At 39.2% G+C, this 27,315-nt stretch overlaps 1 protein-coding gene and 1 pseudogene across 3 annotated transcripts in view; both read left to right on the forward strand.

Moving 5' to 3' along the window:
* LOC310940883 (multiple PDZ domain protein-like) overlaps nt 1-8,446 on the forward strand; it is a 28,613-nt pseudogene extending 20,167 nt beyond the window's left edge. Inside the window, exons 25-30 of the transcript in view lie at nt 1,743-1,822; nt 2,442-2,596; nt 3,514-3,710; nt 3,818-3,907; nt 6,717-6,822; nt 8,310-8,446. The product of the transcript in view is annotated as a multiple PDZ domain protein-like (transcript). The remainder of the gene's footprint in view (nt 1-1,742; nt 1,823-2,441; nt 2,597-3,513; nt 3,711-3,817; nt 3,908-6,716; nt 6,823-8,309) is intronic.
* A 5,926-nt stretch (nt 8,447-14,372) lies between these two features.
* The window catches only part of mpdz (multiple PDZ domain crumbs cell polarity complex component), a 37,863-nt gene continuing 24,920 nt past the window's right edge, over nt 14,373-27,315 (forward strand). For both annotated transcript variants that reach the window (XM_083909131.1, XM_083909132.1), the window contains exons 1-15: nt 14,373-14,427; nt 16,561-16,629; nt 17,754-17,920; nt 20,194-20,355; nt 20,641-20,780; nt 21,048-21,261; nt 21,549-21,671; nt 21,850-22,044; nt 22,691-22,793; nt 23,551-23,639; nt 24,096-24,315; nt 25,531-25,617; nt 25,853-25,932; nt 26,128-26,274; nt 26,508-26,675. In XM_083909131.1, the coding sequence (XP_083765257.1) occupies nt 16,614-16,629; nt 17,754-17,920; nt 20,194-20,355; nt 20,641-20,780; nt 21,048-21,261; nt 21,549-21,671; nt 21,850-22,044; nt 22,691-22,793; nt 23,551-23,639; nt 24,096-24,315; nt 25,531-25,617; nt 25,853-25,932; nt 26,128-26,274; nt 26,508-26,675 (1,911 nt within the window). In that variant the 5' untranslated portion in view covers nt 14,373-14,427; nt 16,561-16,613. The remainder of the gene's footprint in view (nt 14,428-16,560; nt 16,630-17,753; nt 17,921-20,193; nt 20,356-20,640; nt 20,781-21,047; nt 21,262-21,548; nt 21,672-21,849; nt 22,045-22,690; nt 22,794-23,550; nt 23,640-24,095; nt 24,316-25,530; nt 25,618-25,852; nt 25,933-26,127; nt 26,275-26,507; nt 26,676-27,315) is intronic.

Raw genomic sequence — 27,315 nt, forward strand, 5'->3', positions numbered from 1 at the left:
TTTGGTTCTATCATCAACTAAACTGTGGAGGAGCAAATATGGATATTGCTTTTGCCTCTATGGGTAGACATGTTGACTTAAAATTCACTGATATTGCATTTTAGCGCCTCTGAAGTTCATAACAACAGATGGAATAGTCTGAAAAATGTTTTTTCATGAGATCTCATCTCATATCTGGGTGATGTAGACAGGTCACTTGTGCCATTATTAAATGCAGCCACAGGGGGCCAACTAGGGAGCATAATAGCATATCCTTGCTGTTTTCCTCCTAATTTCAAATCACTCTTCTGCAAGCAATAAATAATCTCCCAGAAGCCTGGAGGAATAATCTTTGCAACATTTTGTTAAAATGTTTCAGAGGGAAAAAAAAGCTTTATTCCGTTTTTTGTTTTGTTTTGTTGATACAGAGGAAAACTGCTTTCTTCAAGGAAAGTGCTTGCTTTAATGGTTCATCATTAAAATAAAACCCAAGGTTAAGTTGTCCTCAGTCCTCTCCCCCCCTTTTTTTCCTGGATGGTCTCAGATGATCTTAAAGACTCAATATTCTTTGAAATATCCTTCATGTTGTCTGTGTGTTAATCCTGTGTGTTGATCGGCTTATTAAAATCGGAATATTCTGATTGATCGGCCGGTCACCGATTTCGGCCGACCACGTGAAAATCGGCCGATTCCGATCACTGGCCGATTAATCGGTGCATCCCTAAATCAAACCTACTTAGCTCCTACCCTCCCTCAGGTTAGAAAGCTGCCCCATGTCTGCCTGTATGTGTGTCATGTGTCTTTCTCCGAGTCTGTACTATGAAAACTGGACTGAGAATGAGCTTTGCTATTAGGGTAAAGGCAAGAATTAAAAATGTTATTGATGCAAGATTGTATGTAGTTTGACAACATAAATTCATTCAGTATGTAACATTTTATTCAAACAGTTTAAATAATAAAGACAATCCAAACTTTTTGCCATTTAAAAAATATCATAAAAGTTCTGCTTCTGTAGGAGTGAACCCACAATTTTCCGCATCTGTTAGCATATGCCATGAGTATTTATTTTTCCCACATGGTGCTTTTCTATGCGACTCAAAGCTAAATGACAGCAAAGGCTATAACTGTAAGTGCATTTTATTTTCAAAATCAAAATGCTAGCATGTGGTATGCCAAAACCTTTTAAGCTCAATCTCAAGGAGGCAACGGTCAAGCTTGGACAGGCATGTGGTGCATGTTCAGTGTTTTGGCATGGTCGAGTCTGTGTGTGTTTGCGTGTGTGTGTCCGTTCTTAGTCTGGAGTTGCCAATCTTCAAGTCAGTTGAAAGGAACCATTTCAGAAATGTGTATTTTTCTTCAGAAGTTGTAACATTAAAAAAACAGATGGTTTTTCATGATACAGCTTATGCTGCACGAGGCTGCTTTTAAACATTCAACACTTCTCACTTTGTCTGCACCTATTAATATTCATAGGATTACTGTTTTGCAGTAGGCAGCAAAATGATAGAGTATTTCTCACTATCTAGTGACACTGAAGTGAATTTTAGGGATTTTTCCATCTGTACGTGACACATTAACTAGAAATGTTGCTCACCATATGAATGACCAGGTTTACAAAAACAGTGGTGCTTTTGTTTAAGCAGTTGAGGTCAACTTTCTCATAAAATACATAAGAGAACATAAAATATGTGGTCAAACACCTGAATGAAGCATGGACATATTATGTCTGTAACTATAGTTGTTGCCCTTTCTTTTCTCTGTAGGAGGGTGACAGCAGGCTTTTCCTCCGCCTCTCTCCAACTAACCCTTTCACTCCTACCCCATTTAAAGTTTGTGGGTCTCTGTATCGTACTTTACTTTTCCTTCCTGCGTATGTATGTGCATTGGTTGGTATATTGTTATACAGGTCATGTATTGTATTATCTAACAGGGTGTACATGCATGCACTTGTGCACATCCTAATTGCTCGACTTCCGTGGTGCACTTTTGTCAAATCAGTACAACTTTTGTCTTTTGCTATTTGTTCTCTGTCCTAGATTTTGATTTTTAATATGAATCAAAATGATTGTGTTGCTCTAAGTTTTCAGGTAAGAATAGTCGATGGTTTAATTAAAAAATAAAAATGTAATCATGAGTAAATACATGAGTTATAATGTAGAGATATTTTTAAAAGGGTCATTGTTTCTGGCTGTATGCCTTACATTCATATATTACACATATTACACAGGTTTAACTTATCTCTCAAACTGAAATTAACCTATTTATGAAGGTGATGGAAAAGCAAGCATATGACTCCTGATTACATCAGCAGCTCTCATGTGGCTTTCTATTCCTTTAAACCTCACACAAAGTCGATTCAAACCTAATTGCGGAGTCAAATCTTTCTCTTTCTCTGTACATTTCACTAATAAACTGTTTTCCAACTCCATCTGCGGCGTGACAGCCGGCGAAGCGTGAAGCAGCAAAGCAGAGGCATCTCCCACCAGCACTGTCCTCCCCCTGCCAGTGGTGCCCCATGTGGGAGAGACCGATACAGACACACTGACAGAGATTCCTGGCAGACCTACTGAGGCAGAGGAGGAGAACGAAGAGGAGGACGAGTTTGGATACAACTAGAGTGAGTGAATTTTTTTCATTTATAAGGGTGAAGTTACATATTCAGTGTGGAATTTATTTTTGCATTTCTTTATATTAACACTGGCATTTAATAAGTTAACTCGTCTGAGTGTACACTCACGGAAGCTTCACTTAAGTGCAGTCAATGATGAGGACAGTTACTTTAGCCCTGCCCCTGAGTGCTATGTCACATAATTGCCACTAGAGGTCAGCCAAATTACATCTTTCTTCTGCCTCTATAAATCCATTCATTCAGTCTCCAATAAAAGTGTAAGGACTCGCATGCTTGAGGGGGTTGTACCTCAGCAAAACCTGAAGGACACAATGTCCCAATTAAACTATTAGCATCCTGCAGACACTGTAATGTCAACTGTAGGATAAACTCTCCGCTTCAAGGAGAACAGGTCATACTCATCTCAGGCTATCAGCATAAAAGACATACTTCCAGCCTCCAAACATCTGGGGCTTGTGTGTATATGTGTTACAAAGGATGAAAATGGGCCCATCCTGCGGGGTAAAGATTGATGAGGTTGGGCCCGGGGAGGCGAGTTGTGGAGATTAGTACAGGACTGGAATGGTTCAACAGTGGCAGGGAGCCCAGAATAACACAAGCCTATTGGTCTGAACAGCTATCTAACACACCAGAGACAGGAGAGGTGGAGAGCAAAAGAGAAGGGACCTGAGTGAGAACAATAGAGACATGGACAGAAGGTGGAGCTGACGTAAAAACAAATTCACCCATCTGACATGTAAAAATTAAGATGAGGTTTCACTGCCTATGCACCTGACGAAAACCAAAGCCCCTTTTTTTGAGTTGCATGATGTGAACTTATATGCATCCTCACGATCAAAACAAATCTGACACTTCAGTGACACACTTTTACATCTGTATGCCATGACTCCACCTGTGTCTTTCAGAGAATGTGATCCACTGCTATGGCAGCCTCCCAGGTGTCCTACATATGATTGAGCTGGAGAAAGGAAAGGCGGGCCTGGGCCTCAGCCTGGCGGGGAACAGAGACCGATCTTGCATGAGCGTGTTTGTGGTGGGAATTGACCCCAATGGAGCAGCTGGCAAGGACGGACGTATGGTTGTTAGGGAAGAGCTGCTGGAGGTTTGAATATAATTCTCTGATAAAATCATTTTTAGTGTCCATTTTGTGTAGCATTTTTATTATGTGTCTAAGTGAGCAATAATGCTATTTTGTTATTGTTTGGTTAGATCAACGGACAAGTCCTTTATGGCCATAGTCACCAGAATGCATCCTCCATAATCGAGAGTTCTCCATCCAAAGTCAAAATCACCTGTCAGGTATAAAAACACTTGTTCTCCCTATTAGAGCATGAACATATATCCATGGCATCAGCTCCTACGTTTTTCCACAGATGAAATCATTACACAAGCCCAATCATTTTATTGTAATATTCAAAGAAATCCAATAGAGGGAGCTATTGTTACTCAACAGAAGATGCACTGCATTTGGGGCAGTGAAGTAATTCAGTCAATATTGAGTTATTCCATTTAGTTACAACTTATTCCTCTTGTTAATGTGAATGTTAACTGTCTAACTACTTGATAAATCATTATTAATCAGTCAATCATTTTTTTAATTTTAATATTTATTATTATTATTATTATTATTATTATTATTATTAAAAATCAAAGTGACAAGGATTCACCTGATTAATTATTATTATTATATCAAGACAAGACTCTGAGAAACTTATCCACGCCTTTATAACCTCTAGGCTGGATTACTGTAACTCCTTACTGTCTGGATGTCCTAGTAAGTCCCTGAGAAGCCTTCAACTGGTCCAGAACGCAGCAGCACGGATACTGACTCGAACCAGACGACGTGACCATATAACTCCTGTCCTGGCTTCTCTTCACTGGCTCCCAGTGAAAAGTAGAATCGATTTTAAAATACTTTTACTTACATACAAGGCCCTGAACAATCAGGCACCTTCTTACATTTGTGACTTAATCACTTTATATCAGCCGAATAGACCGCTGCGCTCCTTGAACTCAGGTCTACTGGTTATTCCTAAAATAACTAGAAGTAGAATCGGTGGTAGAACATTTAGCTACCAGGCTCCTCTCCTGTGGAACCAACTTCCGCTTTCAGTCAGACAGTCTGACTCGGTCTCTGCCTTTAAGGTGAGACTGAAAACCTACCTTTTTAACATAGCCTATAGTCGAAGCTAGATCAGGTAGTCCTGATTAGAATAGTCTATCTTATGCTGCCATAGGCTTAGACTGCTGGGGGAATTTCCCATCATGCACTTAGAATGAGCACACAGACTTTGCACGAGCCGCACTTTCTCTACCCCGTCCTTGATTTTTCATCCCTCACCACTTACCTGATGTACCCCCATGAGATGTAGCACATAAATCTACATATAGCACATCTCTAACTGATTTTAATCTCTTACAGTTCTGCTGACACCAGTGAACGACATGAGGTCAGGACAGGAAAGAAGACTCCGTCATCCTCAAGTCTCTGACCACAACAGTCTTCACTACAGGCTGTGATAAACCCAGTGATCCAGATGATCCTGGCATTTAAAGACTTTTTTCATTTTTTTTTCACTTTTTATTCTTGTCATTGTGTATTGTATGTTTTGGGTAACATCTACTGCACGTCTGTCCGTCCAGGGAGTGGATCCCTCACCTGTGGTTCTCCCTAAGGTTTCTACCCTTTTTCCCTTTTACAAGGGTTTTTTTTTTTCCCTGGTAGTTTTTCCTTACCCTGGTCGAAGGTCTAAGGACAGAGGATGTTACCAACCCTGTGAAGTCCCGTGAGACAAACTATGTTTTGTAAACTGTGGGCTATATAAATAAAGATTGATTGATTGATTGATTGATTAACAGGTTTGTCATTTAAAAAAGAAAGACAGCATAAAGAAAAAAATCACTCTTCATGTTAATAATGTTTTTGACTCTTATTTTGATTTTTATACTTAAATTTGAATCGTGAAGAATGTAGTTCCTGTTGCACAAAGCTCAGGTGATGAGCATTGACACTCACAAAATCAAGACTAAAATTAAATCTCCAATAAAATCCCCTTCCATGACTGTGCATCCAAAAACCACAATCAGTGGTGCAGACACAGTTGTGCACTCCCTCTATCCAGCCAATACACAAGCTGCTTGTGTGTTGTGTGTTGCTTGTGACAAGCACATGAGCTTCACTTTTTTTACTTCATACTGTACTAACTACTGTATATTCTCTTACAGCCAGAAACAGCTGACGATAACGGGATGCTATTAAATATGCCCATAATATCATACATTTGAAGGTGAGATACAATCTTCTTCCTACACACAAGTCACAAATGTAGCAATACTGAAATAAAGTCTTGGAGACAGTGTGGTAATGACGGAGATGTTCACAAAAAAAGTCAGTAGAGTGTGGCAGGGAGATGGAGAGGGAACACACACAGGAGTCAAGTCTGACAAGCTGTCAAGACAGAGAAAAGAGACACAAACTTGTCGAATAAAAGGCTGAATAAACACAACTGTGAACAGAAGAGCACCTCCCTAAAAATAAAAGGACCACTTATGGTTTCTGCTTTGTGCATAGCAAGAAAATCGAGACTGCAGCACTGTGTCTCTACAGAAGAACTGTTCTTTGTGAAGTTCATTTCAGTTCTAATATTTTTTAGGGTGAAGGAATTGTCTCAGCAGAGAGTATCATGAAATATCTTTTAAATACAAGTGAAACAAGCCAGTTGTTATTCAGTTGAACACACTGTAGCGGGATACAAATCAAAAGAGAACAAAAGGGAGAACTAGGAAGTTTTGCTCAACAAGCTACAGAATCATGACAAAGATATGGCATCAATGATTTAAAAAATCCGATGTAGGAAGGACAAGTCTCGTTTTAATTGGAATGGCATTTTTGTGAACTAATGCTGGTCTTTTTTTCTCATAGGAGGATGATTTTTTGTAAATGTATGTTACTACAGTAAAGTCCAAATCAATTGTATTGGCATACATTTAATTAATAACACCAAAGTTTTAAAATGTTCTTGTACGTACATTTTCGAATGAGAAAAGCCACATTTCCTGTAAAGCTGACATTCTCTACATTCTCCTTCCTCCTCTCCGTTCTCCATAGTCGTCCTGCCAGGACGGGGGTGGCTCAGATGGAGTCTTCACCAGTCTACCCAGCATGCCAAGCACCACAGCAATGGAGAACCCTACAGAGACAGAAACAATCACTAGTGAGTATATTTGCAGATTTCCTTCACATGCGTTTAATTAACAGTGACCAATGTGTAATTAATTTCTCACTCGGGAAAATAAATAAATATTGGATTTTATTATATTAGGCAACTAAACCAATTTCCTTCTTTTACCACCTCTATCTTTTACCACCCCTTCAACTCTGGCCTGTGACCCTGTAAAAATCTGCTCATGAGTTTGTATCCCTTCACTAAAACTTTGCTGATATGAAGGAAGTACTGTTACTCATAGATAATCCCTAAAAACATTCTGTTTATCTTTAACAACGCAAACACTGCTGATAAATGGTTGGCGTTTTAAAAGTCTTTTGTACAAATACACAGAATATATACAAGTGTTTAAAAGAGACGTGACTGAACTGTGTCACGCCCATGATGCCACCCACATACACTGTGTTGGTGGTGGAATCCAGGTTTGAAATAGCAATGGCGGCTCAGGAATGTAGGAAATTATGTTGTCATAGTCGTCCTCCTCCTCTACTACCATCCTCTCCTCAGCCCATCTATTCTGTCTGCTCAGTCAGGCTTGGGAGAGCAGCTCTTTGTTTGGCCTGAGCCACAGCAGACAATATCCAGCCCTGGAATGTAACCTCTGAACCCCAAATGACACTCACGCTGGAAGTCAGAAGCATACACACCGAGAATCCAAAATTATGTGTCTTCTTCCAAATTCTATCAAAATCTACATGTACACATCTTTGTCAATATCTCATTTAACGTGTACAACATATTCAATAACTTTCCGGTATCACTCTTATATCCTGTGTGTTAACAGTTACTGTTTACCCCTTTTCTCCTGTGCCATAATTATTTGCTCTTTTTTTCTCTTCCTCTCCAGGGGGCCATTACTATCCATGAAGTTTATGAAGAGGGGGCAGCCTCCAAAGATGGCAGACTATGGGCAGGAGACTAAATCCTGGAGGTGCGGAATAGAATAATAAGCATAACTTATGACCCAGATGAAAAGAGGCTTTTTAATAACTGGGCCGTAGCTGCCTGAGGAGGTTCAACATGAAAGCTTGGGTTTCAAAGTTCAGTCAGTTATTAAATAGAGTTAGAAACTACAAAGCTTTGTGAGAAATGGTAACACTGTATATCCAAGTAATTTTGGCATTTAAAATCTAACTTTATATCTGAGAGTATAACACTTGAAACAAGTTAGCAAGACAATTCACTTAAGAATGAAGTGCTTCTGAGTAATAAGTCAGGGGGACGTAACCTCCAGTATAAATCCTGTATGTTTACTGAGGATTGACAAGAAAGCTGCTTCGCTTAACTTGAATGGAAGTTTTCTAACATCAGCCTGTGGTTTAAAGATGGTCCAGTGGTACCTCAGCAGTTTGGGTTTCAACAGAAAATGTGACATTCTTTAAATTCTTTATACTTGATATAGTATACTATACACTTTATAATATAATTATCCAACTTCATCTCATCATAGGTGAACGGTATCAACCTGCGTGCAGCCAGTCATGGTGAGGCCATCAACGTGCTGACAGTCTACAGGGACGAGGCCCAGTACAAAGAGGGGGACCTGTGGGACTCATTCACTGTGGAAGTACAGAAGAAGCCTGGTTGGGGTCTGGGCCTCAGTATTGTTTAATTATTTTAAATTAAGCTGTCCTGCTTGATGTGTAGTACATTATAATATTATACAAAATGATTCATAGAGGTCTGACCTGGACATGTGCTGGAACTCGTATTATACATTAAACTCAACTCAGGCTTTTACTCTGACAGACCATTTATGGGTTAAGGCACATGTGGGAAAAGTCCTGCTGGTCCACAGAATGAGTTAGTTACTGCTCCGTGTGTTTCAGTGTAGAGTGACTGATCTCACCTTAGGGATAAACATCAGAAATGGCTTATGCAGGCTGTACATGCACATATACTGCTGATAATGTATCTTTGAATATTTCCTTAGTTGCTTAGCGGTATGCTGTTTCAAGAGTGTGAATGTGTGGTTTTGGGTTTCACAGAGCAACTGAATTTAAGTTTTGGGGTCAAAGATAAAGTTTTAATACAGCTGTAATTATTTGCTTCCATTCCGCTGCATAATTAGAAACCAACAGCTGTAGAGAAAAAAAACTGTAACCCAAGAGACAACCAAAAAGCTCAAGCTCTGTGACGGCCAAGTATTTTTGACAGCGAGAAAATGAGGAGGATCAAGTTACCTTGCCTCCCAGCTTTCGTTTTATCTTCATCCACATGGAGATTGATCAGATACACAACATCTGTTCTTGAGTTGTGTCTTTTTTAAAAAGGCATCATCATCTTTGTGGTTAAGACTACAGCATTCTGTAAACAGAAGAAACAAAGACAGTGACTGTGTCGTCCACAATTTGACCAAAAAGTCACAGTATAGTATGAATGAAGCAGACTTTCTCCTTTTGTAATTCTCTCAGGCTGCTTTCATGGGTGACAAACACTTGCAGCATCCAGATTATTTATTTCCTGGATTAAATGAAGATGAAGATTCTTGTGGGACGAACGACTGCAGACCGGCGATCATTTCCTTCTCTCGCGTTACCTTTTTGTAAACATCAACATTTCCTTACCTTGTTTTCACCTTCCTTCAGAAGAAACCGTTAAAGATGAAATTCCAGGTTTCAAGTTTCAGAAGCTCCAAGGTAAATGGAACCATAGTCGTGGATTAGGAGGACATGCTGGATGACTTCAGTCCTCAGAAGAAGAGCAGCTTGTCAGTTGAAGAACTGGACGATGAGGTGGTAAACTGGTATTGGCGACTCCAAACACTCTAAAAAATAATATATTTTCTTCTTTCCTTCATCAGAAAACATTCAAACATAAAGGTTTTAATTCACGTGAATCAAAGACCAACCATGGACCTGGGACAGACGGAATGGTTTACTGCATTTTAAAAATGCAAAAAAAAACAGTTTTTGTCTTCCTTTCCACAGACTGTCTTCGCCGAGGACAGGAAATGACTTCACGAGTCGGGAAGATTTGAACGACTATAAAAAATTTTATTAATCAAAACAATAAACACGAGCTACTTATTTATTATGTTGCGAGAACAATAAAATTTACTTTTTGCTGTGTCATTTACAGATTCTGATTTATTTAAATAAACACTGCGTAAAAAAGACTAGAAATACACAATAAGAGTGTAAACTGAGCACACATTTCTTAAATACTCTGTATGTTTTACTTTAAAACACATCTGTCTTTCTGCGTAGGCTAAATTCCATCTTTTTTAAGCCTAATTTCTACATAAAAAGCGATCAAAGTCCAGCAGACACCGTTACCACAAGTTTTGCAGCGTTGAATTAAAACCATTTCTAATTGGTGTTTGAATGTGACTTTGTGTTTCTTTCTTTCTTTGTTTGCTTTCATGCTCATTACTCAGATTAAGATAAGAGCAATTGCATCACTGTAAACTGACCACATACATTTCAAAAGCTGTACTTTGGAAGCAGCGGTAGAAGAAGTAGGTGATTTCCAACTATTCAAACCTGTGTGTGTGTGTGTGTGTGTGTGTGTGTGTTTGTGGCTGCATATAACTCAACTCTATCAGGATCGTCTTCAGGCTCTCTGCTCATTTCAGTGTGTTGTCACACATTGTTTGGTACGCGTTGCCCGAAATACTTGTCATCCACCGAGTGTGATGTCGGTTCGTTGAAGGCGGGAAACCAAATTTGATCAAGTTGAACAATTTGTCTCATCAATATGTGAAGTGGGAAACAATGTTCCACAAATGTTTAGTACCAGTAATTGGAGCTTGGTGATGGAGCTCTGCAAAAGTCACAGTGATTTTTAAATTCACTTTTTTTTAAAACTCATATTTGGTCTTTCAGAATTCTGGACCTGCGTGGTGACCTTTCCTCTCGCAGTGGATGCTTGGACAACAATCTGCCAGAGAAGCAGGGGGAATAATCCCCTCACTCATTAATCCATCACCGTTATTCTCCATTTGACCACAAGATGGTGCCAGAGGATAGACTGAGTGACTGTAATCTGATTAAATTAACAAGAAGAACAAAATTAACAAGACTTGGATCAGTGAATAATATTACTAGATAACCATATACACTAGTTTTAACCTGGAAAAAGTAGTTCATGGGTGTAGTTACTCTCATTTTTAGTGTCTAGGTTGGGTAAAATCATATCCTACATGACTTCCAAACAATAGAACTCACATTAAATAGGCAACTTCTCTGCAAAACACATTTTGAGACGAAACAATTGCATTTATTCAGCAATAAAATAAAATGGAAATGTTTATATTGACTATCAATATGTTGCGAGTTGATGGGCGCTGATTATACCTGAACACATCGACAGCCCGGTTAATGTGAATAAGAGCGGAGCGAATGCCAGGACTGACATTACCGAGCTCACTGCTGCAGGGCTCCATTCATTCATGTGCACTGTGCACAATCCAACATCACATATGCGCACAAACAAACCGACATCTCACGTCCTTTCATCCAAAGTACGTTTTCTCTCTCAAGCGTCTTTTCACGGCTCTCAATCGTTCATGCGTTAACAGCGTTTAACGGGGTCAACGTTAACGCATGACGCGTTTCCATGACGACTGACCGGAAAAAGAAGCGCGTGACGTCATGTTTACGTGACCCCGATGGTTAAAATGAGTCTCTAAAGTAACACCTAACTTTAAAAACAGAGGCACACATACGCAGTACACAGGTACGCTGCACTGATTTTGAGTCAGCACGTGAAATAACCTGGAAGGTATTGAGCTATAATGCTCATATTTACAGTATGAAATGGGACATTAAAAAGTCTTAAAAATATGAAGTGTTTAAATGTGAAAAAGAGGTGTGTCGCATACAGCAAGTGCAGCTCTACTGTCCTACACTGAATTTGACCCAGTGGGTCACATGACCTGGAAGCTATTCATGTTATTTAAAGCTGTGATTACATATGGGGGAAGAGATTAAAAAAAGATATCCATCCATTCATTATCTACCACTTAACCTTTCAGGGTTGTGGGGTCACACAATGGCAGGTGTGACAGGATTCACCTACACGCTATGCCAGACTGTCCAAGGCCTTACATGCGGAGACAAACCTCCTACAATCTACAATTTGCGTTGAAGGTATTATTGTGTGTTTATGCATAATTCAGTATTTAAAGTTCTGCGGTCTGCTGTTCAAATGTCTGAAAACAGGCTGTAAACTACTTACCCATAATCGAACAACAGGTGACGTAAGCAAGGTGGGGCATTCGCATTCAGCTTATCCAGCAAGTAATTCTCCTCAGGAGTTGGTGAAGACCAAAAGGGACCTATAAAAAAAGAGAATACTGGATAACTTTAAAAGCTATTATCTGCTGCAACAAAAGGTGACAAAGGATGGCATATGTGTTTCCCCATCCATAAAAAATAAAATAAACCACAACGTTGCATAACTGATTAAACTATATTGTAATTAATTTGTTTTTTATGTCTCCTCTGACACACTTGATGGTAACTCAGCATTTTTAAGTTAGTTTTAATTTTACTCGGTACATGACTTCATTAATTAATTATGTTCATAAACTCTGAATACAGCCGACTGTCAACAAATGCTGGTTATCCAGCAGTATGCATGGCAGTCATGTGCGTCACATCAAACATTATTCACAGACTTGACATCATGCACTATCACACACAGCATGACAGCCACTGCCTCCAAAGTAACTGACATTTTTACAGAAAGCACTTTATGATGTATCATCACAACAGGCATTGCAGAAATGCCAAAAAGTGGAGAAATAATAAAAGATGGGAATCAGAATTGTATTAAATAAAGTGCAAATAATACTTATGTCACATTAAGATAACACCCAAAGATATCCAAGATATCTTATTGAAAGGTTGTTCAGTGTCATCCTGTAAAATCACCGTATACTTCAAGACAAAAAACGTGGCACTTATTTCCCATGCATCATGCTGTGTAATATTATGGGAAATAAGTGACCAGCCATTGAAAAACCAGAAACATGTAGGCTGAGGGACATTTTCAGTTATATTACAGATTCTGAAAGTGTGATTTCTAAGTTACCATCATTATCCAACACACGGAAATCTGAAAATATTTGAAGATGTGGTGATTTGAATGGCTGACTGATGTGCCTCATAGTTGCTAAGTCATTAGCATCACAGTCAACACTTCATACACAAAGCTGTGTCATTCACACATTATTCAAGCACATCAGGTTGGTTTGTAATTCATATTAATAGCAGACGCTGACATGCTCCCGTTACAGCTAATAATACCACAATCTGATCACAAGTTTCCATGTGCATAAAATTTTCATTTTAAAACAACACTACTGAGCTAGCTTATAACAATGTAGCCACAGCATTAAAAGACAGCTCAGCATGAAAATAAATTTTAATCCCCGTATGCGACTTCGAATTAACACCAATGTAACACAGATTAACGACTTTAATGAAAACTCACCTCCATAAGAAGATAGAAGGTTAATAAGAGGTTGGGGGGTGCTTTATTTTCATTACTGGCGCCATGTCGTCATCACAGTAGTAGCTGCTGTGTCCGGCTATTCTTATGTCCTGCCACTCTTTCAGTCGCTAAATAATCCATTGGTTTGTGTAAACTGGAGAAGCATAAAGTCCGCTAGCTTAAATGCTAACACGTTAGCATTTGGCGTTTGACGCAAAATTGCATAGCAGAAGTGAGATTGGCGTCAGCATGAGCAGAAGCCTCTGTCTTCGTAAATAAGCACAGACAAATATTTGCGCGGTAAGAGCCACAATTCAGTTCTGCGTTTTTCTTAGTCCATCTCCATTAAACTGTGAAAACACACGCTGAAGCCAAGTACCCCTAACTGTAGCCCAGCAGAGCGAGGTGGAGCCCAACAAGTCAAACACCTGTGACCTGTAACTCCCACTTTCTTTTCCCCAGATCAAATGCGCCATCTGGTGGTGGAAACCGTGCAACACATTCACACTCGTTAATAATGCATCAAGGGCATTGCATTCATGTAAGCAAAGACTCAATAAAAATGTGAGAAATTAGCTTATTAACATTCAATCATAGCATATTTTATAATAATAAGTCCTAGAAACAGGACATGTTGAGAAAGTGAATGAAAAAAAAAACATTTAATACTTTCTTAGGAAGAGTTGTCTAATGTAGCTACCTAAAAAGCTAAACATTGCTAAACAATTACCTGCTGAAAATGAGCATGTTGGCACCAATACAATTAGCAACACAGAGAGTTGCTGTAAAATACAAAAGAAAAGCAGGACACAATGACTCTAAAATGAAACTTAATTACTTAAAAGGTTTTCTGGACAGCAAACATCTTAAAATGTGTTAATTAGCCACGTTGCAGTGATTTATTTCTATTCCTTTATTATTTTTGAAACTGGAAGCCAGGTTCGACATTGGGCCTGGGTATCAGGGCAGCCAGCAGGTGGCGCTTCAGCCCCAGTTCCACTCTGTATGTGTGTGTGAGCCGTTGAAGATGGATGGAGGATCGAGTTACACTACGCCCCATCTTTAAGCCCCAGTCAGAGCGCCGTTAGCCGCAGGACAACAGAGGATAGGCTAGGACCCTGGCCGCCGCGAAAGCAAAGGGCTCTCACTCATGTAAGTTGATATATACCGACAAGTTTCGCTTCATGAAAAGTTTCTAGGTGTTTTGCAATTAATTACAAAGTTGAGCTTTGTTCGCAAGAGTCGCTTTAGTTCGCTACACGGTCGCTAAGGATAGAAAAATACTGCGAGACGTCTGCTGCCGCGGTGGGGCCACGACTAAAGCAGGAAAGACGGGATTTAAATAGCTTCAAGCGTCTCATACCGAGTGTTAAGTCATATGTTAGAACTGTAAATACACGCAGTTGACGTCTGTTGTCCTATTAAACATAAATGTTTACTATTTTGACTTCTCCACCACCGTCTCCCTCGGTCGGCAGCCTGTTGCTTTCTTGCTCCATGGATGAGATGGGGAGGAGGAGGAGGAGTTGAGAAAAGCGGATTGTCTGCGCTGCTTCAGCGACTATATTCAAAATAAAGACAGCCCCGACTTGATTTACGAACTATGAACGTACTTATTTTGTTGCAAACGCTTTATTACCTGAAGGAAATATGAGGAAAATGGCACATTAAAGCTCCACAGTAAATTAGGTCCAACAGTCCAACAATATAGTCCTACAATAATCGGTTACTAGGCCCTATGTGAATCATTAGAAGCCACTGAATATGTTGATGCTCACCTCTGATGTGAACAATATGACATTAAATATTACTAAAATGCTTTATAAATGTCAATATTTATCATGGTAAATGTCAGATAAATTAATGATAGATTGTTAGTTCTGGTGAAGGTTTAAAAGAGGCCACTAAATGATGGATTTAATTACATGTATTAAAGAAATTGACACTGTAGTGTATAACTTATTTATACCTAATTATAAACAACCATCTCTTCTGTCGACAGACATTACAGATTATGAAAATATCAAAAAATATTGTTATAAATATCCTTATTGTTTTATTGACCAGCCCTGATGTACAAGCTATTGCCTGTAGTACAATGAACACTGTGCATCTTTTTTCCTGAAAACACCACTTTTTGTAATTCTTATACATTATATACATTACACTTTGTAATAGCATCCTAGAAAACAGAGTACAAACACATAATTTAGTAGCTATTCAAAGCCTATGATCATATTTGATAATTAAAGGATTGTGCATTGTTGGTAGTCAGACAGTTAATTAAATGAAAGTGTGACATTATTGGATTCTTACAGCACATATCTGTTTCATCCAGCTAATTTTACTTCAGAAAATTCAGCACAACTCAAAAACTTACATCAAAACAAACAATCATTTACAGTTTGTACTATACTGTAAATGTGCAACTCTATTAAGAAAGCCAAAATTCTTTTAGTTTGAAGTTTGAAGCAGATGAACCAAAATGAAATGAGTACAACAAAACAGTGCTGAGGTGATCCTGTTGCCACAAGTGAAGTAACTGCAGCTATTCTAAGAGTCAGTACAGGGCCTTTAATTATATTACCAGTCTGCTTTAATCGTGTAATGCCTCTGAGTCATGTCACGCTTGTGACAAAGTCACTTATAAACTCTTGTATGATGTCGCTGAAATGGGAGATGACAGCCATCACACCTTCAATTAAGGTGTTAGTCCAGTATAAAAACATAAACACCTCCATGTGTTATGATTAAACTTTAATAATGGGTGTTATAATGGTTTTCAATTAACCAACAAGATTGTTGGCCTTTCTTTGATTATTGATGATCATATCAATATCACTATATTTGTCTGATACGAGTGACACAGATAATCGTTCAGGCATTCCTCAAATAAAAAAAGTGTATTCAGTGAAAGGCCAATAATTTGAATTAATTAAGCTGTTAAAATAAAAACACTAGAAAATTATAAAAGAAGCAAGAACCTGCTTTAGATTTATTCTCAAACTGACCACGACCACTGGACTGGGGCCCAGCAAATAGCTTACAGTTCTACTGCGCAATGGTTATTTTGAGTTTTCTTCTATTTGCAGAGATAAATGAGACAGAAAAGAAATGAATCCATATTCACTTTCATGTTGACCTTTTGCAGAATGTTTTTTGAAGTTGAGTTTTGAGGAGAAATGGGCTTTTCGGCTTCTACTTCGTGTTTGTACAGAGTAGATTTTGGAATATGAAAAATATGTGACTGAATGTTATGTTATGTTTCTTTTTTGCTCTTTTCAGGCCTTGAATAAGCAGTTAATGGAGAGAAATCCCATTTATCTGGAGATACAAAAATGATTGAAACAATGGGTAAGTCATTATTTTGTGTTGTTTCATGGCACAGCATACACCTTACTGAGTTAGAGTTACGATGGGTCTGGGTTAGATGTGTTCAGTAAATGATCACATAACTGATTACTGGTTTACAACATGGTATAGCTCAGTATCCAGTATCAAAGTACTTTTGTCCCTCAATCAGACCCAGCTAGAGTGTTGACATGATTACATAATTCTGACTCCAACATTAACACTCAGTCTAGTTGAGATTCAAAATGACAATGATAAATATGACACAAAATGAAATACTGCTGCTGCACTTGCACTGTTTTCTGTATTTCCAATTTAATTTTTTTAAATGAGCAGTTTTTGGAAAGGCATTTGGCCTAGACAGTTGGGTATCCGTCTTTGCTGGCTCTGTATCCCACATTTGGCTCCTGTTGTGTGTTTTCTGAACCAGCACAAGAGACCCTGGATTCAGTGAAAGGCTCGTGGACTGCCGATGTTGCCATATCTGATAATGTTGCCATATTTCTGATTGTTTGTTTTGTTTCATTGAGATTTATTTATCCAACTGTCAAGAAATAAGCCAAATTGCTGATGCCAGCTTCTTCCTTTAAAGCTGCATTCTGTGGTCACTCTCAAGGAGACAGGAATGGGTATCTTATACGGTCAATCATAACTTGAAGGTTTGGCTAAAATGTAATCACGCAATAAAAGAGACGGAAAATATGTTTAATCTGACCCCAAAAAAATCTATATTCTATTATGTATTAAAATTTGACTTGTAGCTTTTGTATTTTAAAGCTCCCATAGAGTGGTCCTATCGCACATGGTCTAATTACATACATTAACATTAACTTGATGCTAAGCCATGTCAGTTTAGCACAGGCCTAAGACTAGGCATGCCACTGTTAAATAAAGGAGCAATGGTTCTGGAAACTCTATATTTTTAACAAGCGTATTACAGAATGTAAAATTATAAAGGGTGTTTAGCCGAGATCAAAACATAATTTCCTCTACCTCTGCCCTGTTTTACTATCTCTGCCTTGTACTGATAAAGTTACTTTCCCATCACCTTTATCTCCCCCACACCTCCTTCTCCCTGCATCCACTCCTTCTCTCCGGCTGTCACTGAAATATTCGACGGCTTGCAGATACACAGCGTGCCTTGCAGGCGGTGGAGCGTCTCCAGGCCAAACTGAAGGAGCGTGGGGAGGTGCCTGCTGAGGAGAAGCTCAGTCTGCTGAAATCAGTGCTCCAGAGCCCCCTCTTCCACCAAATACTGGCCTTGCAGAAGTCTGTCCAGCATCTCAGAGACCAGGTAAACTCAAGTTGTCGAGCCAGGTACTGTATCTGGAATGAAGCAGTGAACATCTGTTTGGGTTTTATTTACTCTAGCACTAAAGCACCATGGAAAGTCATATGAGTAAAGTATTTAGTTCGGGTCATTTAAAGTTCTGCGGTACATTTGTGTAGACTGCTGAAATGGCAGCATCCTAATTTTTTAAGAGGTTGTCATGTTCGATGAAAAATTAGAGCGGATTGGCATGTTGTCATTAACATTTTCTAGACGGTTTCTCAGTGGTACAGCGAGTCTTCTTTCAACTTGAAGGTTGTGGGTTTGATTTCCGGCTCTGCTAGTTGTGGCAGATGTGTCCTTGGGCAAGACACTTAACCCCACGTTGCCGGCAGCGTGTGAATGGGTATGAAAGATGAGTGATAGTGATAGAAAAATGTGCTGCACATTGATGAGCTGTATGAAAGTGTGGGTGAAAAAACTGTAGTGTAAAGCAGCTTTGACTGATCAAGACGAAAAAAGTGCTATATAAATACAGACCATTTGCTAATTGCATTTTTTCAAAATTGCCTATACTTGTGTTGGTGTTAGTTATAATACTGTGAATCTTCTCTGCAACTGAGCAGTGTCTTCGGGCATAAAGCCTGTAGTTAAAAAGCAGAAGTGAGTGGCTTTGTGTAGCAGTCTATCACCTCTCTAGCCATTTTCCTGGTCGACCTCATTGATTCTGCTTATGGCTCGTGTCAAGACACACACTCACCCTGACCTCTTCACGTCCCCATCCCCAGTAATGTTGCTGCTGTTGCCAAATTGCTGTCAGGATTCACACAAGCTAGATAAATAATATTATGGTTCATGAGCAGAGATAGTTGGTCTAAGTCTGGAACCTTTTTCCAAGCTAATTCTCCCCATTGAGAATTCAACATATGAGAGAGAAGGAAGGAGCAAACTCTAAAGTCACAGTGGAAAACGGCTGGGTTAAACATTTGAGAAATAGAGACAGAAATATTTCAGCTATGTAGTGGGAGGCAGAGACGCTAGAGCTTTTTACCCTCAGTGGAATTTAGATTATGAAAGCCCTGCTGGCATTTGTGTATGCTGGCGTTTTAGCTTGATACATAGGGGGACCATTCCTGTGTGTGTGTGCGCTGTGTTTGCAAAATGTATCAAGTAGCCATTCCCGCCATATATTATGTGGGTTCATTCCACTTTGAAAATGAAGGAAAGAGTGGTCGTGGTCGAAACTATCACAAATAAATGTACACATATATTTGTTTCCTAAACCAGCAGCACTTGTTTGATCCCCTTAAGCAGTCACAATTAGGAGAAAGTGTGGAATTTGTGTTTTGTTGTGAGACAAGAGTCAGACACAATACACACCCACTGTCTGGCTCAGCTATTTAGGTCTTTTTCGGCCCATGTCGCTATGGTGACAAAGCCCCGCTCTCCAATGAGAAAGAGGTCGCTGCCACTGTGTGAAGTGGGGCAGAAACAATTTCTTAAATGTGCAAGAACCAAACTGTAACTTTAATCCTCTTAGCAAGGCCCCAGCTAACAAAGCTTATGCATGAGGACAGCAACTTAGGAGCATGCTACGCTAACTTAGCCCAGCCCGTTTGGGTTTGTTTGCATTCTGCAGCACTGTCCAGTGGAATTCTGTTCCTGAAGACTAATTTGGAACTCAGTTTTACTGTACGTTTCTAAAGCTCTGAAAGTTGCAGTCAACTTCCTCACACACACACACACACACACACACACATTCAGCTTCTGCTTGTCAGTATTATGCCAAATACAGCATCTATGAAACTATGACAACAATTAATTGTGAAAGAGAAGAGAATCCAATTCAGATGGCCATAAATATTATGGCCTTTGGCAAATTAAATCGAGAAACACTTTTTTACATAGTTTTTGCATTCTTGTAATTCATCTGTCACAAAAGTAAAGTCATTGCAGTAATTAAAACCCAAGCGCATTAAGGCATCCAGATGGCCAGTGATGTTATTTACTCCCACACCATGACAGAAATATTGTGTTTGGAGCTTAGTCACTGTTGGAACATCAGCTAAGTGCCATTAAGGATTAGGCTGCCATAGATCCAGCTCATCGTCATTGGACATTAATAAACTATCTGTGATCCTAGTGGTGTTAGACACCCACAATTCAGCTTTTGTTTCGGTGTGTTCTATAGTCCTTTATGGTATTATTTAAGGTATTACCTACACAGACACAAAATGCATTTTGGACTGATCCACCAAAATGTCACTCACAAACTACATGTCCACATGTTTTTCCAGGAGTGTGTCCTGACATCACGTGGGACTGACCCTTTGGATCACGTCGCAACAGTGAAGCCCAATGGAAGCCATGTTCCCCATTCAGATACATCTGCTGCCACACACATTAATGGCAGGACATCATCTGAAGAATTTGAACACATCATTCAGTCTATGGCACAGGTATGACCAACTGTTGTTTATGGAAACAATTGTTACAGCTGTAACCATATTTTTGTCTTTTAAACGTTAAGCTTATTTTAACATCGATCCACCTCACATGTGAGAAGATAGATTGAGTTACAACTCAAAACAAATATCTAAGGACAGTCAGAAATGAGAACCTCAGACTATAGATAGTGCTCTTCTCTCTTGAGGCAGTTCAGACAGACTTCTCAGAGTTGCTTCTAGCTTTGATGCTGTAATGAATCAGCAAGGGCTCAAAGTGTATATGTATGCATTACACAGGGGCGCTACATGACTCATGTGGAGCTGCAGAAGCCAGTGTCAGGAGGTCTGGGCTTCAGTGTGGTGGGTCTCAAAAGTGAAAACCGCGGAGAGCTTGGCATCTTCATCCAAGAAATCCAGCAGGGAAGTGTGGCACATTGGTACGTACGAACACAGACACAGGCTGTCGTTCAAAGAGACAAAAGGACAATGATCTTTAAGACTAATTCAGATATTTTTTATAAAAATAAATGTTTTCACCTTTGATTTAAATGTTGAGTTTAAATGTGATACATTTGTGCTAAAACTACAACGATACTAGCATTAAAGACAATGCTTTTAGAGACAGATTCTAAAATCTTTAAGGCTCTGACAACATGAATTGGTTTATGTCCGTCTCTAAAGGACTCTTCTTCTTTTCCATACAGTGATGGAAAGCTCAAAGAAGCAGACCAGATCTTGGCCATCAATGGCCAGCCCCTGGACCAAACAGTGACCCATCAGCAGGCTATTAGCATCCTGCAGAGTGCTTCAGAGAGGGTGCAGCTCACAATTGCTAGAGGCCCAATACCTCAGCTGTCCAGTCCTGTGGTGTCCCGCACACCCTCTGCTGCCAGTACAGTGTCAGCCAACTCCAGTGCGGTAAAATACACTCACAAAGCAAACAGTTCTCTGTAAGACATTTGGAAACAATATGCAGGGTTCATGCTCTGATAAGACCTTTACATAGAGACATACAGTCTTGCAGAAGAGTTTGCACATGGCCAAGAATACACATGCCACCACACAGTTTGTCACAGTCAGGATGGTGTCATTCAAATGGTGTCCTTAACTCACATTAGATATCTGCACATAGAAACACATCTGATGTTTTAGCTACTTTGTTGAGTCAATTCACTTCTCATTAGTCTTAATGTTTCTTCTTGTAGTGGCAACACGTGGAGACAATTGAACTGGTCAACGATGGCACAGGCCTTGGATTTGGTATTGTCGGAGGCAAGACCACTGGGGTTATTGTCAAAACCATCCTTCCTGGAGGCATAGCCGATCAGGTGATCGCATGAATGCATCTCTGCTTAATTTGTTTTTGAGATTTTTAATAATTTGTTTTGTTTTTGAGTGAGAAGAAGGTAATTGTGAGGAAGCACAAAATAAGCCATCACTCAGTCTTTAACCATTATTACCCACAAAGTCTATGCTTAAAAACATACTTCTTTTTTTTTACTTCAGGATGGCCGCCTGCGCAGTGGGGACCACATCTTGAGAATTGGTGACACTGACCTGTGTGGCATGGGCAGTGAGCAGGTGGCCCAGGTCCTTAGGCAGTGTGGCAATAGAGTGAAGCTGGTGGTTACCAGAGGTCCTGTAGACGAGACTCCCTCTGCTGTCATGCCGGTGGTGCTCCCCACTGTCACTGAACAACAGGTGAGAGTGGTTGTTATAGTATTGTAAACCAAACAAGTGTCTGATGCAAACCCCTTTAATACATTTTAATATTTTTTTTTCATCTTCAAGTTGATTTCCTGATGAAGTATCCCTATAAAGAGCAGTGTCTTGATAACAAAGCATCAAGATGATTGATATATGATGCATATTCAGAGGTATACACTTTCTGACCTGGAGTTGAGGTTGTTGATCTCCAGTTTGTACTCCCTCTTACATCTTGATAGTCCTGGATAAATGAAATAAGAGAATTTTGCATAAAATAATTTTAATAGTTATAACGAATGACCATAAGTGCACATTAGTGTAGACGCTGCTGTGCTTTCTCAGAAACAGCACTTAGACAGCAATTTTATGACACTGCCAACTCTTTGCGTCATTGAAACATGAATAAATCTCATTGACGCACTATTTGAATGACACAACATATCTTTTTTGATGGCACGTTAGCAATGTTTTTTATGGTCGACAAGCTCAAAGCACTTGTTAATGAGTTGAAATGTATTTTGGTGACCACACAGTGTAGACGGATGACTTGAGTGCATTTCCATTGGTGCCAAATAAATCACACTTTACTTTTATATGTCCAGCTGATTCTGATGTGTCATTCCCATTAATCTTTTCACAGGGCTATGAGGAAGATGAGACTGAAGCATTTGATGTCAGCCTTGCAAAGAACACACAGGGACTGGGGATCACTATTGCTGGCTATGTTGGAGATAAAAATTCAGGTGACAAAATGCAGATCACCTTATTACAGTTGATGGTGATTTAAATGTAATTTTGATGTTTTAATTACACCCATGCTTCACATTAAAAGCCCCATTAAATCACACTAGATCAAATGTGTAATGTGAAAAGAGTTTAAACATGGTTACAACCTCAGTTTTATGACTTAGTGGCCCGTTGTGGCGTTTTTTAAGTATATTATTTTGGTATTTCGACTTGGCTCATCAATCCAGGTTAAAGCCGCATTTAACCTGCATTATATACAGCATAAATGTGCTGGTAAAAACTATGTAGTGAAAAGTTAGCCTTGTTCATTTGGAGTCCAAACCAGGGCTTAGAATTTAATAAAATTATTAATCAAAACAACAGAACCACAATTCCAAATAATGCTTATGGGTATTGCAATTATTTACTGTAAATTCTGTTACTACTAACTTATGATTACTTATTTTTAAAGTGGGTAAGTCTTTTATTGCCAATTTCCACAGGCCTTCAGAAAAAAAGAAATGAAGCTTTATACAAGTATAGTCAATGAGTATATACTGGCACGGTAGCATTTCACTATGACCCGTTATATTCATCCACTTACGAGTGTGCCAGGTTCATCACATCATTCATTATGAAGCTTGCTCTGTTGCACTGATTCTGCCATCAAGCTGGAACATCTGTTCACTTTTCTCATTGGGTTTCATTCAATGTCATGATTCATTGCTCCTTTCTTCATCCCTGTAATGTTTTTGTCTGGTTCTGACTGCACAGAGCCGTCTGGAATTTTTGTTAAGAGTGTAACAAAAGACAGCGCCGTAGATCAAGATGGTCGCATTCATGTAGGAGACCAGATAATAGCTGTGAGTACTCCCCTTAATGCTCTTTGTACCTTTTACTCTGTCTTTGGTGGCATGAGGTAATATATGAGTAAATGTTGTGTATAATCAATTACAGTGATCATATTTACTCATTCAGTCAACAGGGGAAATTATGAGATACATAACTTTGAATAATTCACAATCAAAGCTTTTTTGTGACTGAATATACAATTAACATAATGTATCCAATTAGCATAATGAGACATCAAGTTTTAATGTAATTCCTGCAGGACATTTACCATAAAGTTAGACGTATGTGGTTGTTACCTGTCCATAGTGACCTAAATATTGTGAATCACTAAAAGGTATGAGAATATGCAGCATTCTGTTGATGCCTGCTGGTGTTTGTAATTGCTTGCATCAATCTTATTTCAATTTCAAACAACACTCTTGTGCATTGATTTAATCCCTTGCCTCACAAATAATCTCCCCCTGCAGGTTGATGGTATAAACATACAGGGATACACCAATCAACAGGCTGTGGAGGTGCTCAGACACACTGGCCAGACAGTCCACCTGAAGCTGATCCGGAGGGGGTTCAGGCCGGATGAGATTCCCCCTGCTGTTGATCCCAGTATTACCATTCTGCCCATTTCCACCAGCATCGTCATTAGGGAGCTTGAGCTGGAGAGGAAGTTGGCTGAAGAGGCTACTCAAGGTAGAAAGGAGAATTTGAGAGAAATCCAAAAAGGATAGAACAAACACCCTTTGTTTGTCATCATCCTGTCAGGAAATGATGACAAACAAAGACAGGAGTATCCATCATGCAAGCACAGGAACAGAACTCTCTCCACACAACATTGACTTGAGTTAAACTGAAATACAGTCCACACTGATGTCAACATTATTATATATGTATAAGGTAATGAGAAAAATGTCCCTTCGAAGAACCTGTAGCAGGTGTTTTTTTATTCTGCTTCGAATAGATTTGTTAGTATTCCAAAGAAATATTTGAAACTGTGAGTTATTATTGATGTAAATGTAATAATTAATTATCACTGACAAATGAAAATATATTCTTACGCATGGAAATTAAGCCACTATTTTCTTTTAGTATTTCATTGCACTGACAGAACAAGCTTTACATTATGTCATTTAGAATCTGGTCCCCCAAAGCTTCCTATCCAACCCGTAACTGAATTCCCTCCAAAACATAATCTCATGGTCTTGGGTTGGGCGATGAATATATTGGGTATTGGTGAATGTCTGAGTCCATCGCTCATTGACTTTTAGGGGAGCGATATTTGTCACTCTATCTATTGCTAATTTAATGGTCTGCTTCCTGAGGATTCAGATATTATCTAAGCTTTATGGTAACTCGTAGGCTGAGATAAATATATACTAGCCTGACCGGTGTGCGCTGAGAGAGAGAGAGACATCACTGCTCATTACACACACAGGGCATGGCAACGGGTCAAACATTTAGCTGCTGCTTCTTCCAAATGGATTTGTGACTAGAGCACTCTCGAAGTTCTCAGTGTGCATTCCACAGCGCACCGTTGATAAAAAAAAGTCTCACCCATAATAATCTGGTCTCAGCCCATCAACCCACAATCATGCCATTAAGTAAGATTTCTGAATTTACAGCTTGTTGGAGTAATTTGATCTGAGCCCTGTTGATTATGTTCTCTCAGTGGCCCGTTTATTGCCAGAGAGAGATGAGCAGCAATGACAGTACTTTTCTGGAAGTTAATAGTAGATGAATAGACTGGCTGGCATTTATAAATTCAGCAGGTATTGAGTGTGAATTTGGAGGCATATATGGAATTAAATGGTGAGCAGATGACTTTTTCCAGTGGCTGTGTGTGCATGTGTCAGTTGTCAGTGCCGCTGGCTACTTCTCTCTGCAACACTTTTCATCATGTGTTTCCAGTCACCACCGATAAAAAGCAGCTTCAGACAAAGAGTGAAGGATACGATGTCAAGCCAGCCATGGATCAGCTGCCAGAAGACAAACATGGTAGGAAAAGAAAAATACTGAGATGGTTACTGTAGACAGTGCAGCAAAAATTAATAGATGCAGATAAAAGCCTTCTTTAATGTGGGGCTTGTCTCAAACACATACAAAGTACTTAGTAATTAATGTATCCTGTATTACTGGCCATGAACAAATCATATATTTGCCTTTATGTGTGTTTCATTATGTTAATATAATGTTATTTTTTTAATACTATTTTTGTGTTGTGTTTTCCAAGTGATGAAGTTAACACTCTTTGAAGAAGAAGAACTAATGACAAAATGGCAGGAGATTCTGGGACCGAGTAATGAAGTTATAGTAAGTCAAATTCTCTAAGTAAATTCCTCTCTCTCGTGTATCAAATTATACTGAGCAAAGTGTTTTGCTCCAAGGCAATGACTTCATAATAGTAAATAGGTACCAGAAATGCAAACGTGACCTTAGTCGTCAGACTAGGGGACTGAGTCATTAATATACAGTATTTATGGATGTGATTTGTTGTTTATGTGTCAGGTGGCACACGTGGAGAAGTTTAGTGCAAACAGTGGCCTGGGGATCAATCTAGAAGCCAACAGTGGGCATCATTACATCCGCTCTATTCTACCTGAGGGACCTGTTGGTCACTGCGGCAAGCTGTTCAATGGAGATGAACTACTTGAGGTATGTGGTCACATAAATGAAATAAAACACTTAAGGACCAACAGCGTGGAGCTGTTTATATTATGTTTGCAATCACCATTTGCAGGGGTTTCAATTTATAATTGCATTTCGTAAACTACTTTGCTTAATGGGGTAGTATTGCGATAATACGGTGTGGTGGTTACAGAAAGAAATGTCACAACTATTGAGTAGTTTATCAATACTGAGTTTAAGATTAACACTTTTTGTCACAGGTCAATGGCATATCACTCATCGGTGAGACCCACAAGGAGGTTGTTAGAATTTTGAAGGAGCTTCCCCTCTGTGTGTACGTCACCTGCTGTAGACCCACCCCTCACCTGCAGACTGACATAGATGATGTCCAAATGAAACCAGAGGCTTTGTCCAGACCCAAATTAAAGGTACTATGTTTGCATTACAAAGCTATATGCATGTGTAATATATATTTTATTTATACCCATCCTCACAATGATCTTGATTTTTGAAGATAAATCATGCAAAAGTGATTTTAAATTTTCTTTTGTAAATGTGTGCTTTTTAAAATAACCCAGGTGATATTACTTACAGATCACTGCAGCTAATGATGAATCTAAGTAGAGTCAGAAAGTCCCTTCATCTTACTTGCAGTAATGCATGGTGAAATATATTTCCTCATAAAAGAAATAAAACAAAGGGAATATGGTTGGACAGCAATACTCCTGCAGTTATTCTCCTCCTTCACAGCCCAACAGCGATTACCAGCTTAGCCTGTGCTGTCAATCGCTCTGGTGTCATCCACAATGGATTAAGACTTAGCAATGGACAGAGAAGGCTGAATGTTTATTAAAACCCATTCCAGGAATACCTCACCAGCAGTAGCCAACAACGTTTGCTCGATATATAAAATATCAAAACCAGCTCACCTTTGGGCAACAGGTTTTCATCTCTCCAGCTTTATCTGGGATAATGCATTGAGGCCTCACCATCCCAAAGATATTTCCCCTGCATCTATTGCCAGAAAGCTGAGCCAAAAACACAACTTGAGGGTAGCAGCCTATCATT

Source organism: Microchirus variegatus (genome assembly GCF_963457635.1).
Source record: "Microchirus variegatus genome assembly, chromosome: 2".
Taxonomy (NCBI): domain Eukaryota; kingdom Metazoa; phylum Chordata; class Actinopteri; order Pleuronectiformes; family Soleidae; genus Microchirus; species Microchirus variegatus.